Source organism: Symphalangus syndactylus, chromosome 12 (assembly GCF_028878055.3).
Source record: "Symphalangus syndactylus isolate Jambi chromosome 12, NHGRI_mSymSyn1-v2.1_pri, whole genome shotgun sequence".
Taxonomy (NCBI): Eukaryota; Metazoa; Chordata; class Mammalia; order Primates; family Hylobatidae; genus Symphalangus; species Symphalangus syndactylus.
In genome coordinates this window covers 138,297,936-138,315,477 of record NC_072441.2, presented here as the reverse complement: position 1 = coordinate 138,315,477, position 17,542 = coordinate 138,297,936, and the positions used below count along the sequence as shown (strand labels likewise).

The window sequence follows — 17,542 nt, the reverse complement described above, 5'->3', positions numbered from 1 at the left end:
GCCTGTCTTTTGGATAAAAGCCATTTTAACTGGGGTGAGATGATATCACATTGTATTTTTGAATTGCATTTCTCTGATAATCAGTGATGTTGAGCACCTTTTCATATGCCTGTTTGCCATTTGTATGTCTTTTGAGAAATATCTGTTCAAATCTTTTACTCATCTTTAATTGGATTATTACATTTTTTTCCAGTAGAGTTGTTTGAGCTCCTTATATATTCCAGTTATTAATCCCTTGTCAGATGAGTAGTTTGCAAACATTTTCTCCTATTCTGTGGGTTGTTCCTTTTTTTTTTGAGACAGAGTCTCGTTCTGTCTCCCAGGCTGGAGTGCAATGGCACGATCTCGGCTCACTGCAACCTTTGGATTCTAAGCAATTCTCATGCCTCAGCCTCCCAAGTAGCTGGGATTATAGGCACGTGCCACCATGCCCAGCTAATTTTGTATTTTTAGTAGAGATAGGGTTCACCATGTTGGCCAGGCTGGTGTCAAACTCCTGACCTCAGGTGATCCACCCACTTCGGCCCCCTAAAGTGTTGGGATTACAGGTGTGAGCCACCACACCCGGCCTGTCCCTTTCCTTTGTTGATTCACTGTGCAGAAGCTTTTTAACTTGATGTAATCCCATTTGTTCATTTTAGCTTTGGTTGCCTATGTTGGTGTGGTACTATTCAAGAAACTTTTTCCTAGACCAGTGTCTTGGAAAGTATTTCTGGTGTTTTCTTATAGTGGTTTCATAGTTTAAGGTGTTTATCCATTTTGATTTGATTTTTGTGTATGACGACGAGGGACAGGGCTCAAGTTTCATTCTTCTACACATGGATATCCAGTTTTCCCAGCACCATTAATTGAAGAGACTCTCCTTACCCCAGTGTATGTTCTTGGCACATTTGTTGAAAATGAGTTCATTGTAGGTGTATGGATTTGTTTCTGGGTTCTCTATTCTGTTCTGTTGGTCTATGTGTCCATTTCTAGGCTAGTACTATGCTGTTTGGTTACTATAGCTCTGTAGTATAATTTGAAGTCAGGTAATGTGATTCCTCCAGTTTTGTTCTTTTTGCTCAGGATAGCATTGGTTATTTTGGGTCTTTTGTGGTTCCATATAAATTTTAGAATTGTTTTTTCTATTTCTGTGAAGAATATCTTGTATTTTTTATAGGGTAAATCTGTTTTTTTATTATTATTCTCTCATTGACAGTGGAGTTTATTCTTCATTTTTTGTTGTTGATTGTAACTTTTTTTTTTTTTTTTTGAGATGGAGTTTCACTCTTGTTGCCCAAGCTGGAGTGCAATGGCACGATCTCGGCTCACTGCAACCTTTGCCTCCCGTGTTCAAGCGATTCTCCTGTTTCAGCCTCCCTAGTAGCTGAGATTACAGGCATGCGCCACCACGTCCAGCTAATTTTTTGTATTTTCTTTTAGTAGAAATGAGGTTTCACCATGTTAGCCAGGCTGGTCTTGAACTCCTGACCTCAGGTGATCCGCCCACCTCAGCCTCCTAAAGTGCTGGGATTACAGGCGTGAGCCATCGTGCCCAGCCTCAACTTTTTTTTTTTTTTTTTTTTTTTGAGACAGAGTCTCACTCTGTCACCCAGGGTGGAGTGCAGTGGCGCGATCTCCAATCACTGCAACCTCTGCTTCCTGAGTTCAAGCCAAGCAATTCTCCTACCTCAGCCTCCCAAGTAGCTGGGATTACAGGCGCCCACCACCATGCCTGGCTAATTTTTGTATTTTTAGTAGAGATGGGGTTTCACCATGTTGGCCAGGCTGGTCTCGAACTCCTGACCTCAGGTGATCCAGCTGCCTCAGCCCCCCAAAGTGCTGGGATTACAGGCGTCAGCCACTGCGCCCGGCAATCATAGCTCTTAAGTTTAAGCAAGGCTACTATATTCCGCAGTTCCAAGGGGCACTATTTACATGTGTTCAGTGATAGTGATTCAAATTTGATATTGCCCTTATCTTTCTAACCCGTTTGTTTTATATTAAATTCTTCCTATGTCCGCATAATATATTTCCCATTTTAACAATAAATAAAAATATCCCAAAATGAACTGGTTTTTTTTTTTTTTTGAGACTGAGTCTTTCTCTGTCCCCCAGGCTGGAGTGCAGTGGCGCGATCTCGGCTCACTGCAAGCTCCGCCTCCCGGGTTCACGCCATTCTCCTGCCTCAGCCTCCCGAGTAGCTGGGACTACAGGCGCCCGCCAACACGCCCGGCTAATTTTTTGTATTTTTAGTAGAGACGGGGTTTCACCGTGTTAGCTAGGATGGTCTCGATCTCTTGACCTCGTGATCTGCCCTCCTCGGCCTCCCAAAGTGCTGGGATTACAGGCTTGAGCCACCGCACCCGGCCTAAATAAACTGTTTTAAAATTATCTTCCATTGGCCAGTAGTTGATGTCATGAAATGAAGCTAAATATTTTCAGATACTTCTTTGTTATATCAGTTATGATTGTGAAATGAAAAGACTCCATAATGAGAAATGCCTAAACTGTAAAGTTAAGCATTTTAAGCCTGTGAAGTTCCCTTTCCCTTCTGGTTGATTACTCCAGGAATGTATACTAATAATGCAGCAGCAAAAGGCTGCTCTGTTGTGTAATTGGTGGGCTCTGTTCTCCTGCTTCTTAGCGGCGATGATGGCGTAATTTTTTTGTAAGAGGCTGTAGATTGAAGGAGATGGCCTAGATGTCCTTTTGCTTAGTCCTCTACCCCTTGCTTCCTTGTCCTAACATTGGTTCTGACCATTTTTCTACCAAACCAGCAGCAAATAATGTCATATATATTTTTTCTTTTTCAGATGAAACTGGAGCGAGCAGAGTGGGGCAATGACCTGCCTAGTGTGGAGTTGCAGCTAGAAATGCAGCAGCACATCCATACCAGTGTAGAAGAGCTGGGCTCAAGTGTCAAGGAGGCCAGGTTGTATGAGGTGCGTAGCCTTCAGAATCCACATTACAGGAGGGATGTGGGTGGAATGGATGAAAGGACAGTACACACAATAAAGCTGTATTGAAGGAGGAGGGTGCTCTGGCAAAGAATGATGATGAAGAGCGGTTTATGACAAATTCCCTTTTCACATGAAGTGTGTCTGTTAATCTTTGAAATAAACTTGTGACAAAAGTATTTTTATTAACCCCTTTTTACTAAAAAGAAAAGTGATACTGGAAACTGAGGTCAGAATTAGTAAGTAGTGGATGCAGCATCCAAACTCAGGCCCTCTGCCTCTGTAAATTCAGGTACTTTTTACTTCCCCATCTGCCTGCAGTTGAGCGCTGGTATAGAGAAACTATTCACACAGTTTCCTCTCTCCTTCAGTCACTGTTCTATCTTCCCATTTTATATTTCAACTCTTCCCTTCAAAAAAGCAATTGAGTGGGAATCATCAGGCATTGGTTTTGCTTAGAAGCCTACCAGAATTGCTGGAGACACAGGATAGTGAGGTCTGTTATTTGTAATTACCCTGCTCAACTGTTGCCCACTTAGTGCTGCTCCAAGCTATAAAATATGACTCAGAAATTTGTTGTCTAAGCTTCTGTTTTCTTAGAGCAACAAATCCATATCTCTATCTAGACATAATATTTGCATAGTTGCAACCATAACACATAGTTTACTTACTGTTTCTCTAATGTATTTTTATTTCATTCTTTTTTTAATCAGGGAAAGATGTCCCAGAATTTCCATACCAGCTATGCTGAAACTCTTGGAAAGCTGGAGACACAGTATTGTAAATTGAAGGTGAGTTTCTGTCGATTCTCTTACATTCTGCTCATAGAGAGTCTGGTTCCCCCCAATCAACTCTCTTCCCTAATTCAGAAATCTACTGGTTTGGCCCTGTTTTGGTTTTCTGCTTATTAGGTTATATCATTTACTATGCACTTATTCATATGTATTATAACATTTTCTCAATTTTCTTAATGGGTCAGAAACTACTGTTCTTGAAAGTTTTAAATAAATAGAACCTATCCTAGGTATTGTGCTTCAGCAAATGTGTGGCTATATGTGCTTTGAGACACCAAAACTAAAAGTTTGAGATTTGTAGAGAGGGGACTTTCCCTCTGATCTGTTGTTTTTCATCCCGGTTTATCAAGATTGTCCAGAGTAGGACAGCCTAGGACCATTCTTTATCCAGGGAGCACCACAAAGGCCTTATGAATTCTGTCTTCTACTTAGGGTTGAGAAGAGTTCTGGGAGTCTTATATCAAACTTGTACAAAACTTGAATCTATGGGGAAAAATCCAGAGATTAAAAGCAAATTCATTTCCTGAGTTATTCTCTCCTTTGATGTCAAATGTGCTATCTTCTACAGATACAAAGGCTGGCAGTCTAACCTTATAATCCTTGTCTTGTCTAGGAAACTTCTAGCTTCCGGATGAGGCACCTTCAGAGCCTGCATAAATTTGTTTCCAGAGCTACAGCTGAGCTGATCTGGTTGAATGAGAAGGAGGAGGAGGAACTAGCATATGACTGGAGTGACAACAATTCCAATATCTCAGCCAAGAGAAATTACTTCTCTGTGAGTCTAGCACAGCAGCAGGCCTGTCATATTTACTTAACAGCAGCAGAAGGAGACGGGCTAGTCTGCTGAAAGCTTGGGTGGCTGGAGTTGCACTCTGCTAGATAGAAATAGGGGCCCTACTTAATGCGTCCATGCATGTGAGAAGTGTAAATGGAGAGAGGGACAGTAGAACCCTAGAGTTAATTTATCTAGAATGCATTTAGAATGGCAGTGTCTTGGATGAATAGAGCAGCAACCTGTAAATTGAGTCATTTCAGAAGCAATACAGCATTGTGTTTAAGATTATAGGCTTTGGAGTGCCTAAGTTCAAATTCTTGTTCTTCCACTAACTAGCTCTATAACCTTGGGAAGTCATTTAATCTCTCTGGACCTCCATAAAATGAGATAATAGCACCACTTCAAAGCTACCCCCTCCCCTAATAGCACATATTCCCCAAGCGTTGCATAAAAGATTAAGATTTAATAAGCGAATCTAGACAAAGCATTTAGTATAGTATTGTTTAACTGGGATATACTCTGTACTTTCCACAAATTTCTGAATTCTCCTTAATTATTTTATTAACTTTTTTGTTTCAATCTTTTCGTTTGTAAAATGGGAAGGGAAATTTAACATCGGACAACAGGACACTGCTTTTTATTCTTTTCAATGAAAGATGTAGACAAGTTAGGATTAGTTTTTGCTACTTTTAGTATTTTCACACTCAGAAGATTTTTAAAGATTTTGTAAACTATGCAAATAGGGAGTTTCTTGTTTTTGTTTTTAACATGCACTTTAGATACTTTAATTCTATTGATTTAGGGTTCTTAAAAAATATAGGCTTCTCCTGATTGGAGAATGGCATACGATTCTACTGAATTAAAGAAGGAAGAATTGATACTATAATAACAATAAACAGGCTGTGTGAGAACTGAAATTAGGGTATAACAGAGATAGAAAGAAAGTGCTCTGAAAGCATAGTAGGGATCAGTATCCAGCTTCACAGAAGAGCTGGCATTTAAATTGAGCCCTGCAGTTAATAGAATTTAGAGCCAGTGGAGAGCATTGTAGGCTGAATAGTCTAAGCAAAGCCAACCAGTCATTGATACCCATGTCCTGTTGTGTCATGTACTGGTGTGGGTGCTGACGTGCAGGAACTGTCCACTCCAGTCAAGTTATCTCCTTTCTCTGGTCCAGTGCTTATTCTGTGTTCCCCCATTTTACTCACATCTGGGTCATGTCCCATGTCCTTTGTGAATCATTTTCCAATAATTCCAGTGTTTGTGCCCTTCTCTGCAATCCTCTGGCATGCACTGTTTATACATCTCATTTTGCCACCAATTCTATATTGTAGGTTCCTTTAAAATAGGGGAGGGAACACAGCTTTTATTTATGCTATCCGCTCCCCACTGCCAAGAGCACTTATGCTGTAAAATTGAATTCAATTTTCAGGAGTTGACAATGGAACTGGAGGAGAAACAGGATGTGTTTCGTTCTCTACAAGATACAGCAGAACTACTTTCACTTGAGAACCACCCAGCCAAGCAGACAGTGGAGGTGTGTGACTTGAGAATGTGTGAAGGTCAAATGCTGAGAGGTTGTTGTTATAAAAGTGTTCAAATTAGAGACTTTGTTCCACTGAAGGACTTGGAGGAAGTGTCAGGGAACATTTGTCTTGAGTCTTCTCTCTTTTCATTCCTGACTGTTCCTATGTCCCTCAAAAGCCTGCGAACATTTTTGTTAGTCTAAGGAGACTACTAAGAGAAACAATAGAAGAGACATTGGTTCACAGCTTTTGGAGGAAAAGTGACTTGGACCATATTTCTTCAAATAACTATCCAGACAGATCCTAACTTGACTCTTGTTGGTGTAGTGCCTTTGCCAAAAGAAGAGAAACAGTGGAAGAATTCCAGAGGAATTTATTTATGCCTGGGTTTTGCTGCCTAGATCATTTACTTACAACTGAGTGTGGAAGAGACCTTTTCTATGTAACCCCCTCTAACAAAACCATTTTGGATTAAAGGAACACCTCTTACTCGTGGGAAGCATTGAGCAGATGCCAGTCAAGTATCTCCACATCTTTTCTGTTGGCTTCTCTATCATTAGCCGAGTTGTACTTGGAAAATAGTATTGCGCATATATATTGAGTCTGTTAAACTCATGCCCTTCTGTCTGTGTGCTTGTTTATTGCAGGCTTACAGTGCTGCTGTCCAGTCCCAGTTGCAGTGGATGAAGCAGCTGTGCCTGTGTGTTGAGCATCATGTGAAAGAGAATACTGCTTATTTTCAGGTATGATGGATTTCTGTGTTTGTGTGTGTGTGTGTACATATGTATGTTAAAGGTGAGGTTACAAACACATCTGCATTAGTGTGCTTTTGCTGTATAAACCACCACCTTAAAATTTAGTTGCTTAAAACAATAGTCATTTAGATAGCTCGTGATTCAGTAGGTGAGCAGTTTGGGCAGGGCTCAGCTAAGTGGTTCATCTTATCTTGCCTGTCTTACTCATGGCTGGCTGGGGGCTGGTTGGTCCCAAATGGCATTGCTCACGTCTGAGAGTTGGCTAGGTGCTGGAGCACCAACCCATGTGTCTGTAGCATCCAGCAGCTTTCTTCACAAAGTGGCTGTGTTTCATAAGCAGCAAGAGAGAGCAAGTCCTAGAGCACAAGCCCTTTTTTTCTGCTTCTGTCACATTTATTAATGGGCCTTTGGTTAAAGCCAGACATGTGGCTGTGCCTAGCTTCAAGGTGAGGAGAAATAGACTCCACCTCTTGATGGGAGGAGCTGTAAAATATTATGACCTTTTTTTTCTCTTTTCAATCTGTCAGAACATGAAAGAATGTACTGCTGGCCGGGCACCATGGCTCACGCCTGTAGTCTTAGCACTTTGGGAGGCCGAGGCGGGCAGATCACCTGAGATCAGGAGTTCAAGACCAGCCTGGCCAACATGGTGAAACCCCTTCTCTATTAAAAATACAAAAATTAGCTGGGTGTGGTAGCACACACCTGTAGTCCCAGCTACTTGGGAAGCTGAGGCAGGAGAATTACTTGAACCTGGGAGGCAGAGGTTGCAGTGAGCCAAGATCACACCACTGCACTCCAGCCTGGGCGACAGAGCAAGTGTCTAAATAAAAAAAAAAAAAAGGAAAAAGAAAGAAAGAATGTACTTCTTATTTTCAGGTGAGGTGGAAGGAGGAAATAAGCTGTTACCTCTGTTTTTGCCCTAGATTTTTTTTTTGAGACAGAGTCTCACTCTGTCGCCCAGGCTGGAGTGCAGTGGCACAATCTCTGCTCACTGCAAACTCCACCTCCCAGGTTCATGCCATTCTCCTGCCTCAGCCTCCCGAGTAGCTGGGACTACAGGCGCCCACCACCACGCCCGGCTAATTTCTTTGTATTTTTTTAGTAGAGACGGGGTTTCACCATGTTAGCCAAGAAGGTCCTCCTGACCTTGTGATCCGCCCGCCTCGGCCTCCGAAAGTGCTGGGATTACAGGCGTGAGCCACCGTGCCCAGCCTTTTGCCCTAAATTAAATAGTCTCCCTGAGTATTTCATAGTATGAATTGAAACATTTGATCACTCAACCTTAGGTTTTTCATGAAATACATCCCACAGCCAAATGCCGTACCTAGCCAGAAGTCAAGAGGAAAGAGCAGTGATTTCTGAGGGGATGAAACAGGCTAACTTTTCGGTAGGGTAGGGTTTGGGGTAGTCAGAACTAATATTTTTCTGTATGGCTTTTTAAGCCTTTCGGTTTATGTTTCAGTGGTCCTTGTAATTAACTGTCACTAATGCAGTAGGGTGTAATCAGCTTTGCTAAGCTCTGCACAGTAAAATTGTTCTTTCTTAGTTAACATTCCAGTGTTCTGATGTTTTGAGCAGAAGGCATCCTTCCTTTGTATTCCCATAGTTCTTCAGTGATGCACGAGAGCTGGAGTCATTCTTGAGGAACCTCCAAGATTCCATTAAACGAAAATATTCCTGTGACCACAACACCAGCTTATCCCGCCTTGAAGACCTGCTCCAGGACTCCATGGTGGGTGTTGCCTCAGTGGGGATGATTACTTCTGAGAAAGAGAGTAAACCATATCAGCTGCTGCTGTTTATATCCTTGGAAGCTCCAGGGCAATGGGCCCTTGTTGTAATAAAGTTTGGCTTACGTTCAAATAGAGTTTAATCGATGTTGTTCTGTCTGTTTCCTTTTTTCCTTTTCTTTTCTTAAATAAGTTGCTAATAAGATTTCTTTGGGTATGTTATTGAAGTAAAGGCCTAGTCTTCTCCTCTGAGCCACTTGGAGCTCATTATACTTTCTTTGCATTTTTCCTATTTTAATGTAACAGTTGGAGCCAAAGATGAGGTGTTGAGCATGAAAAAAAGGTTGAAGGGGATTAGTTGATATCAAATTCTTTTTTTACTCTCTTATGCAAAAAAAAAAAAAAAAAAAACACAAAGAAATACACCTGAGTCAAAATTTTCCTCCTTGGTAGTTTTCTTTTGGATGATAATTAAAATTGATTTTAATTCAAAGAAACATTAAAATCTTATTTAGATGTAATATTTGTGCAGTTATTTATGAAGCAATATTAATTTTTAAGAAATAGTTTTACATTCAGTATTTAGTTCAAATCAATTTTATATTCATTTTCTCCAGTGAATTATTTCTTCATGAGTGCTGGTAATTGATTAGCAGAAAGACTACTTATATTTAGTGAATGTATATTACACAGTGTTGGCAAGACAAGGCTCAAGCTACATCTCAAATTAAAATAGAAATGTATATGCAATAGGGAACTTACTTTTCCTTTGTGAGAAGCAAGGGGAATCTCGCATTTCAATAGGAAAGTCTAAATAAGAGAACTAGAATAACCCAAAACAGTTCATTTTTTTAGTGGGTAAGATTTGAGCATTTGTGAATATAAGTTTTTTTATTTTTATTTTTTTACACTTTCAGGTATTGTAAACCTGTGAGTGGTTTTACATTCACCTGGGCAAATAGTCTGTTAATTTAATTAATTTGGAATGAAGGATGAAAACCTGACTTTTCAGATGTTGTCTCTAAAATGTCTCTCTCAGAGGTACTGCAAGTATGAAGGAGGAATATAATCATTGGCTATTATCTCCACCCTCCCACAGAGTACCTTCTGTCATAGGGTAACTCCTCTGCAATGGTTGTCATATCTTCTCTTCTCGAGGGTCGCTGCTCTGTTCCCTCCTCTCCAGGTCAGGGTCATCGGGTTGGCGGCGTCATCGGGGCATGGAGTCACCTGGGTCTGCTCCTCAGCTTGTCCGTCAGGTTCGGGAGCATCTGTCCTGGCTTCTGGTTCTTTTCAGAACTTTTACCACGCTGAGCACTTGGTCTCTGGAGCTTGAGCTGTTTGGCTGTGGGTTAGACAGAAATTGACATCTTATTGCAAGGAAACTGAAATGGGTAGACCAGCTCTCAAGTATGGAAATGTGGCTGTCTCCCTGATATATTCCATTCCTCTTTCTTAACTAATAAGTTAAAGTTGTATTTCTTCCAATCATGCTCCCGGGGACAGGCACAGGTAGTTTATTTAAGCATTTCTTTTTCTTTACTTGCATATTCTTAGTTCTTTAATGGCATTTCCTAACATTATTAACTCTTTACTCTCATCGCATCTACATCCATCCTAAGAAAGCCCTCTTCTGGGGAGACTTTCATACCTCAAAATGGGCTTGAAACATCTGGGTTAATGGACAAAGTTTATCTTTTACTCTTTAATGGAATTGGCAATGGTTTACTACCAATTTTGTTAACAAGAAGTTTATTCATTTTTAAGATTATTGGATTTGCAGAGATTTGAGAGTTTCAATTTTGCATGATACTTCTTTCTAACCAACCAAATTTATATGACTATAGCACAGCAAATACTAAGAGGTAAACCCTAAATCATTTGTCATGATACCTTCACCAACAGCACTGTTGGTTGATATGCTAAGATCTTTCTCTAGAAAGCTTGACTCAATTTGGGAAAATAAAATATTTGGAGTAGAGCTTGGGAGATATAATTACTTTTAAAAGTTTAAATAAGTATAACTAGCTTCTCCTAAGCAGAAAGGGAAGAACTGGTTTCTACCAGTGAGAAATTGACTAATAATAATATACCTATTATTGATTTTAACTTTCATGTTCTCTGAATCATGTTTAGATAGGTTTTTTATTAGCTATTTTATAGCTGTATTTGGAAGCTAGAAGTATTTGTTTTTATTTTGATTTTTGCATGTGGCTTTATGGTTCATTGAAAGTGGCACAGGGAGAAAGCTGCAAAGTTTGAGTGTGAAAGCACTTGGTAGAAGACAGAAACATTCTCTCCTTTTTTCTTTATCCTTGTCTGAGTCTTTAAGATGGCTCCACCAACCATCCCTACTTAACTGAGAGATGACATTCTCTGAGGGAGTGGAGTATTCAGTTTTCTTTGTTGCTTAGTCACCCTGAGTAGCAACATTAATGTCATTTTGTTTTTCTTATCATTTTGTAGGATGAAAAGGAGCAGCTTATACAGTCCAAGAGTTCCGTTGCCAGTCTCGTTGGGAGATCAAAAACCATCGTTCAGCTAAAACCACGCAGTCCAGACCATGTGTTAAAGAGCACCATTTCTGTCAAGGCCATCTGTGACTATCGGCAGATCGAGGTGAGGAGGTAGAAAGGGTACCTCTGGGCCACAGGGGGAAGGAAGAAAGAGGGAAGGCTTCAGTTAGGGTTATGATGATAAGAAAAGACCAAATTATAGCGCTTTTAAAATTAGAATTTAAACATGCTGAACTCTCTGCTATCATTTAAAAAAAAAAAAACTAAACTAAAAACTTTAACCCTATAATCTTGACCTGCTCCCTGCCTCAGTGATTGGCATTATTAACTACTCAGTTGCCTAAGTGTTGACAGAGATAGTACTTTGTAGCACTTGGGAGATATCCTTGACTCCCCCGCCCCTCTTATCCTCCACAGCTAATAGGACCATCAAGTTTGTACTAATTTGTAAATATCCCTGCTAATATTACCCTAAGAGCATAAGTGGCTGGGTGGAGAGGCTCATGCCTATAATCCCAGCACTTTAGGAGGCTGAGGAGCGTGTATCACTTGAGCTCAGGAGTTTGAGACCAGCTGGGGCAACATGGTGAAACTGCGTCTCTGCAAAATATACAAAAATTAGCCAGGTACAGTGACTTGCAGCTATAGTCTACTCGGGAGGCTGAGGCAGGAGAATCGCTTGGGCTGAGGAAGTGGAGGTTGCAGTGAGCCAAGATCGCACCGTTTGCACTCTAGCCTGAGTGAAACCCTGTCTCAAAAAAAATAAAAGGCATAAGTTTCTTTCACTTGGATTATTGTATCAGCCTCCCCATTTAGTGCACAAAGGATCCTACCACCAGCATGTTCTTTTTTTAATTTTATTTTTATTTATTTATTTATTTGAGACGGAGTCTTGCCCTGTCGCCCTGGCTGGAGTGCAGTGGCACGATCTCGGCTCACTGCAAGCTCCACCTCCCTGCTTCACACCATTCTCCTGCCTCAGCCTCCCAAGTAGCGGGGACTACATGTGCCCGCCACCACGCCCGGCTAATTTTTTGTATTTTTAGTAGAGATGGGATTTCACTGTGTTAGCCAGGATGGTCTCGATCTCCTGACCTCATGATCCACCCACCTCGGCCTCCCAAAGTGCTGGGATTACAGGCGTGAGCCACCGCGCCCAGCCTATTGTATTTTATTTTTTGAGACGGAGTCTCGCTCTGTGGCCCAGGCTGGAATGCAGTGGTGCCATCTCAGCTCACTGCAACCTCCGCCCCCCAGGTTCAAGTGATTCTCCTGCATCAGCCTCCCAAGTAGCAGGGACTACAGGTGTATGCCATCACGCCCAGCTAATTTTTTGTATTTTTAGTAGAGACGGGGTTTCACTGTGTTAGCCAGGATGTTCTCGATCTCCTGACCTTGTGATCTGCCTGCCCCAGCCTCCCAAAGTGCTGGGATTACAGGCATAAGCCACTGCGCCCGGCCTTTTTTTTTTTTTCCTTTAAATAACAATCCTATGCTTAAATCTTATAATAATTACTCATTGCTCTTGGGAAAAAGCCTAAACTCCTAAATGTGGCTTTAAGTTCTTGAGTAATATGTCTTTATCTCTCTAGCCAAGACTGGGTCATATCCTTTATTGCCTGGCAAATTGCATTTGTTACACAGTATTATAACTACATACACCACCAGAATATGTGGAAATACAGACTATGCTTGTCTGCTTACCACTGTACCTATTTATTTATTTATTTATTTATTTGTGTTTTGTGACAGGGTCTCACTCTGTGGCCCAGGCTGGAGTGCAGTGGCACTATCATGGCTCACTGTAGCCTTGACCTCCCCAGGCTCAGGTGATCCTTCCACCTCAGCCTCCCGAGTAGCTGGGACTACAGGCATGCACTACTATACCCGGCTAATTTTTGTATTTTTTGTAGAGATGAGGTTTTACTGTGTTGCCTAGGCTGGTCTTGAACTCCTGGGCTCAAGCGGCCTGCCTACCTTAGCCTTCAGAAGTGCTGGGATTATGGGTGTGAGCTGCTGTCCCTGGCCAATTGTACTGTTTTTTTCTCCAGTGTCCTAGCACATAGTAGACACTCAAGAAATATGTATTATACAAAAGAATGAATGAATTAAAAAATGGAAAAAAAATTTTAAAATGGGACTGCACTTTTGTGTCTCGATATTTCTGCCTTTAAGTTAGGGATAATAATCTTGATCACTTGCCTCTAAGAGAAAGACGTGATAATTCCAAAATGCTTAAACATTTTCAGGGGTTTGGGTGGGATGATAGGAAGTGGGGAGAGGAAATATCATAAAAACAATGTTTTGATTATTCACCTTCCATTAGTTTTTACTCTAGTAGACTTTTGTGCTGAGATCTCTCTTGAGCCTTTATAGTCTTATTATAACTTTCATATACTGGGTTACTAGACATGTAAACAGGTATTTAATACATATTTATTTCCTTGATTTATTTGGTGTCACAATTTTTCTTGTGTTGTAGATTTATACCCATTATCTTTTGGCAAAAATCAGAAGCCCTCACTAAGTGATAGCAGATCTTTTCTTAAGCAGATTTTTTTCTTAAGGATTTGATAGCTTTGGGATGAGGCACCAGGTAATAATGGGTTGTTGGTTTATCCATTAGCAATCACTGGTAAATTTATCTCTTCAGATTACTATTTGCAAAAATGATGAATGTGTGCTAGAAGATAATTCTCAGCGGACCAAATGGAAAGTGATCAGCCCCACAGGGAACGAGGCAATGGTGCCATCAGTCTGCTTCCTCATCCCCCCACCCAATAAGGATGCCATTGAGATGGCCAGCAGGTAACTTGGCTCAGCTGCCACTGGTACACTCACCTCTACTGTTGGTCTCAGTGAACCAGTGGAGGGATGAGTGTGCATTTGTGATCTTTTTGAACACAGTTGTAAAGTTCCTCCTGGGAGAGGCTTCTCATTGGAGATATCAAGTCTCCTACTGCCAGCCACATAGTAGATCTTCAATAAATACTTTTGTTCAGCTAGAGTATATTCAGTGATATTTCTTTTTTAAAGAACTCTTGGTTATAAATAGTTTACTCTCAGAAGATTGATTTTTTACCAGCCTGGCCAACATGGTAAAACCTCCTCTATACTAAAAATACAAAAATTAGCTGGATGTGGTGGCACACGCCTGTAGTCCCAGCTACTCAGGAGGCTTAGGCATGAGAATCGTGTGAACCCAAGAGGCAGAGTTTGCGGTCAGCTGAGATCGCACCACTGCACTCTAGCCACCTGGGCAACAGAGCAAGATTCAGTCTCAAAAAAAAAAAATTGGGCTGGGCACAGTGGCTCATGTCTGTAATCCCAGCACTTTAGGAGGCCGAGGGAGGCGGATCACTTGAGGTCAGGAGTTCAAGACCAGCCTGGCCAACATGGTGAAACCCCATTTCTACTAAAAATACAAAAAAAAAAAAAAAATTAGCTGGGCGTGATGGCAGGTGCCTGTAATCCCAGCTACTTGGGAGGCTGAGGCAGGAGAATCGGAGAATCACTTGAACCTGGGAGGTGGAGGCTGCAGTGAGCCGAGCCAAGATTGCGCCACTGCACTCCAGCCTGGGTGACAGAGGGAGACTCCGTCTCAAAAAAAAAAAAAGAAGGTTTTTTTTTTTTGGGTCATTAGTTATCATTAGGTTATTATAAAGAGAGATATGGAAATCATTTACATGATGAAAGATTTCAGAACTTCACTGGAATGGGCAGCTTCACGTTGATGCCATTTTTTTTTTTCTAATTTAAGTTCTAGGGTACATGTGCACAATGTGCAGGTTTGTTACATATGTATACATGTGCCATGTTGGTGCCATTAACTCGTCATTTACATTAGGTATATCTCCTAATGTTATCCCTCCCCCCTCCCCCCACCCCACAACAGGCCCCGGTGTGTGATGTTCCCCTTCCTGTGTCCAAGTGTTCTCGTTGTTCAATTCCCACCTATGAGTGATGCCATTTCAGTAGTGACTTATTTCACTCTACGTGCTTTCCAAGAATGTCACCGTCTCTAAATAGGAAATAATCCTTGTCATCTAGAACTACTTTGGTGCCTCCATATTGTGGGAGAAGAACTTTATCTCCAACTTTCATGCTAACTGGTTGAATCTGTCCACCCTTTCCTTTAGAACCTGATCCAACAGCGACTACTATTGCTTGAAATACTTTTCCTTGAGATTTTTCTGGAAGCATAATGCTTCCTTTGGTTACAGTTTTAGCAGCACTCCTTTCAAACTTTCTTTTCTTTATTTTTTTTTTTTTCTTGAGTCGGAGCCTTGCTCTGTCACCCAGGCTGGAGTGCAGTGGCACTATCTCGGCTCACTGCAAGCTCCGCCTCCCGTGTTCACGCCATTCTCCTGCCTCAACCTCCTGAGTAGCTGGGACTACAGGCGCCCGCCACCATGCACGGCTAGTTTTTTGGATTTTTAGTAGTGACAGGGTTTCACCGTGTTAGCCAGGATGATCTCGATCTCCTGATCTTGTGATCCACCTGCCTCGGCCTCCCAAGGTGCTGGGATTACAGGTGTGAGCCACTGTACCCAGCCTGAGTGGACGAAACTTTCTAAACGCTTGTCCTGCCATGACTGTCTCTGTCTCAGACTCCGAATTTTTTTTTTTTTAATGGCAGCTGATTTTCTTTAATTTTTATTAAAGTAATATATGGGCTGGGCACCATGGCTCATGCTTGTAATTCCAGCACTTTGAGAGGCTGAGGTTATGGGATTACTTGAGGTCAGGAGTTCGAGACCAGCCTGAGCAACATGGTGAAACTCCGTCTCTACTAAAAATACAGACAATTAGCCTGGCGTGGTGGTGCATGACTGTGGTACCAGCTACTTAGGAGGCTGAGGCAGGATAATTGCTTGAACCCAGGGTGCGGAGGTTGCAGTGAGCCGAGATAGCACCACTGCACTCCAGCCTGGCTGACAGAGTGAGACTCTGTCTCAAAACAAACAAACAAACAAAAAAAGTGTGTATGTATATATATATATGTATGTATGTACATATTTTAGAAAGTTGGGTTATACTGCAAAGTGTATTATAATAAAAATTAGCTATCACCTCTCCTTTCCCAAAGTTCCACGTTCCAGAGTCAACTGTTTTCAGCTGTTTTAGCAGATTTTGCTGGGTTATAAATCCACATTTCCAAATGTAATTTTTTTCCTGCTATTTCCTTATTTGTTTTCAACTTCAGAAATTATCTATTAACTTCTTACTCTAGGAAATTAACATTTAGCTTTCTATACACACATATATGCATACACTTCTTTGTCTTCCAAATGTAGTTATGTCACAGTTTTTGTTTAAGTTGGTATTTTTTGTTTTATTAGTACATGTGTTGTTTAAAGCTGAACCACATCGTACTCTAGGGGACTATTGTGAGGCGACTGTGCCTTACCTCTCTGAACTCATCCTCTGCCACTCTCCTTGCTTGTACTTGGCTGCAGTCACTCTGGTCTTTCCTCTGTTTCTCACACACAGACAGCATATTCTTGCCTCAGGGCCTTTGGACTTCCTGCTTGCCTCTGATATTTACATGATTCACTCCCTCACTTTGTTCAGTTTATCTTAGAACCCTCATGGACCACCATCCCCACTAACTGCATGCCACTCTCTGTCTTCTTTACTCATTTTATTTTTCTTCAGAACTGTTAATACTGCCTAACAGATTATGTGTTTGTTTATTCTCTCCTATTAGAGATTTTTGTCCATTTTGTTTACCTCTGTATCTTTAGCACTTAGAACCATTCCCAGCACATAGCAGGTATTCAATAAATGATTATTGAATGAAAGAATGAATGAGTAGGTGAGTGAATATATTTACGAATAAATTATTTACTTTCTTTACTTTTTTTTTTTTTTTTTTTTGGTTTGAGATGGAGTCTCCCTCTGTCGCCCAGGCTGGAGTGCAGTGGTGTAGTCTGGGCTCACTGCAATATTTGCCTCCCGAGTAACTGGAATTACAGGTGTGTGCCACCATGACTGGCTCATTTTTGTGTTTTTAGTGGAGACGGTGTTTCACCATGTTGGCCAGGCTGGTCTCGAACTCCTGACCTCAAGTGATCCACCTACCTCGGCCTCCCAAAGTGCTGGGATTACAGGTGTGAGCCACTGCACCTGGCCCCTGTTTTATTTACTTTCTTATATAATTTCTGTTTCCTTGGAGTGGGTAATTGTTTTGTTTTTTAGTTTGCTTAGTTGTCCCCAAACTCTCCTACATTACTGTAAAAGGATTCCCAATATAGCCAAACACCACAGGCAATTTTCATTTTTCTTTTGGAAACATTTATTCTGGATCATTCTGTCTTTTTTTTTTTTTTTTTATTCTGGACCTGTTCTGTAGGCCTGATTGGGTACTGTCTCTGTGATATGTGGACCCACTAATTCCTAGATTCCAAGTCTTATTTATTAGTGTACTCCCTGGTTTGGTGGATTACACTCTCCAATGCCTTACTGAAAAAGGCTGAGTAGGAGGTAAATTTTTTGAAACCT

The 17,542-nt window shown here is 41.2% G+C and overlaps 2 protein-coding genes across 26 annotated transcripts in view; one reads left to right on the top strand and one right to left on the bottom strand.

The window, feature by feature from the left end:
• MACF1 (microtubule actin crosslinking factor 1) overlaps window positions 1–17,542 on the top strand; it is a 408,649-nt gene that overhangs the window by 207,175 nt on the left and 183,932 nt on the right. For all 25 annotated transcript variants that reach the window (XM_055255176.2, XM_055255175.2, XM_055255173.2 and 22 more), the window contains 8 exons: window positions 2,796–2,924; window positions 3,653–3,730; window positions 4,347–4,508; window positions 5,941–6,045; window positions 6,682–6,777; window positions 8,399–8,524; window positions 10,989–11,141; window positions 13,692–13,846. In XM_055255176.2, coding sequence (XP_055111151.1) covers window positions 2,796–2,924; window positions 3,653–3,730; window positions 4,347–4,508; window positions 5,941–6,045; window positions 6,682–6,777; window positions 8,399–8,524; window positions 10,989–11,141; window positions 13,692–13,846 — 1,004 coding nt within the window. The remainder of the gene's footprint in view (window positions 1–2,795; window positions 2,925–3,652; window positions 3,731–4,346; window positions 4,509–5,940; window positions 6,046–6,681; window positions 6,778–8,398; window positions 8,525–10,988; window positions 11,142–13,691; window positions 13,847–17,542) is intronic.
• On the bottom strand, window positions 14,924–15,960 carry LOC134734590 (10 kDa heat shock protein, mitochondrial-like). The gene is made up of 2 exons (XM_063627865.1): window positions 15,581–15,960; window positions 14,924–15,283 (listed from the first exon to the last, which is right to left on the bottom strand). Exons 1-2 carry the CDS (start codon window positions 15,629–15,631, stop codon window positions 15,026–15,028), a joined length of 309 nt encoding a protein of 102 aa, XP_063483935.1. The 5' UTR covers window positions 15,632–15,960; the 3' UTR covers window positions 14,924–15,025.

Bases quoted from the DNA above. Each gene is read 5' to 3' on its own strand.
- LOC134734590 (XM_063627865.1), bottom strand. From the start codon at position 15,631: ATGGCAGGACAAGCGTTTAGAAAGTTTCGTCCACTCAGGCTGGGTACA. The intron at 15,284-15,580 runs GCTCACACCTGT...AAGAAAAGAAAG, and splicing joins CACTCAGGCTGGGTACAGTG to TTTGAAAGGAGTGCTGCTAA.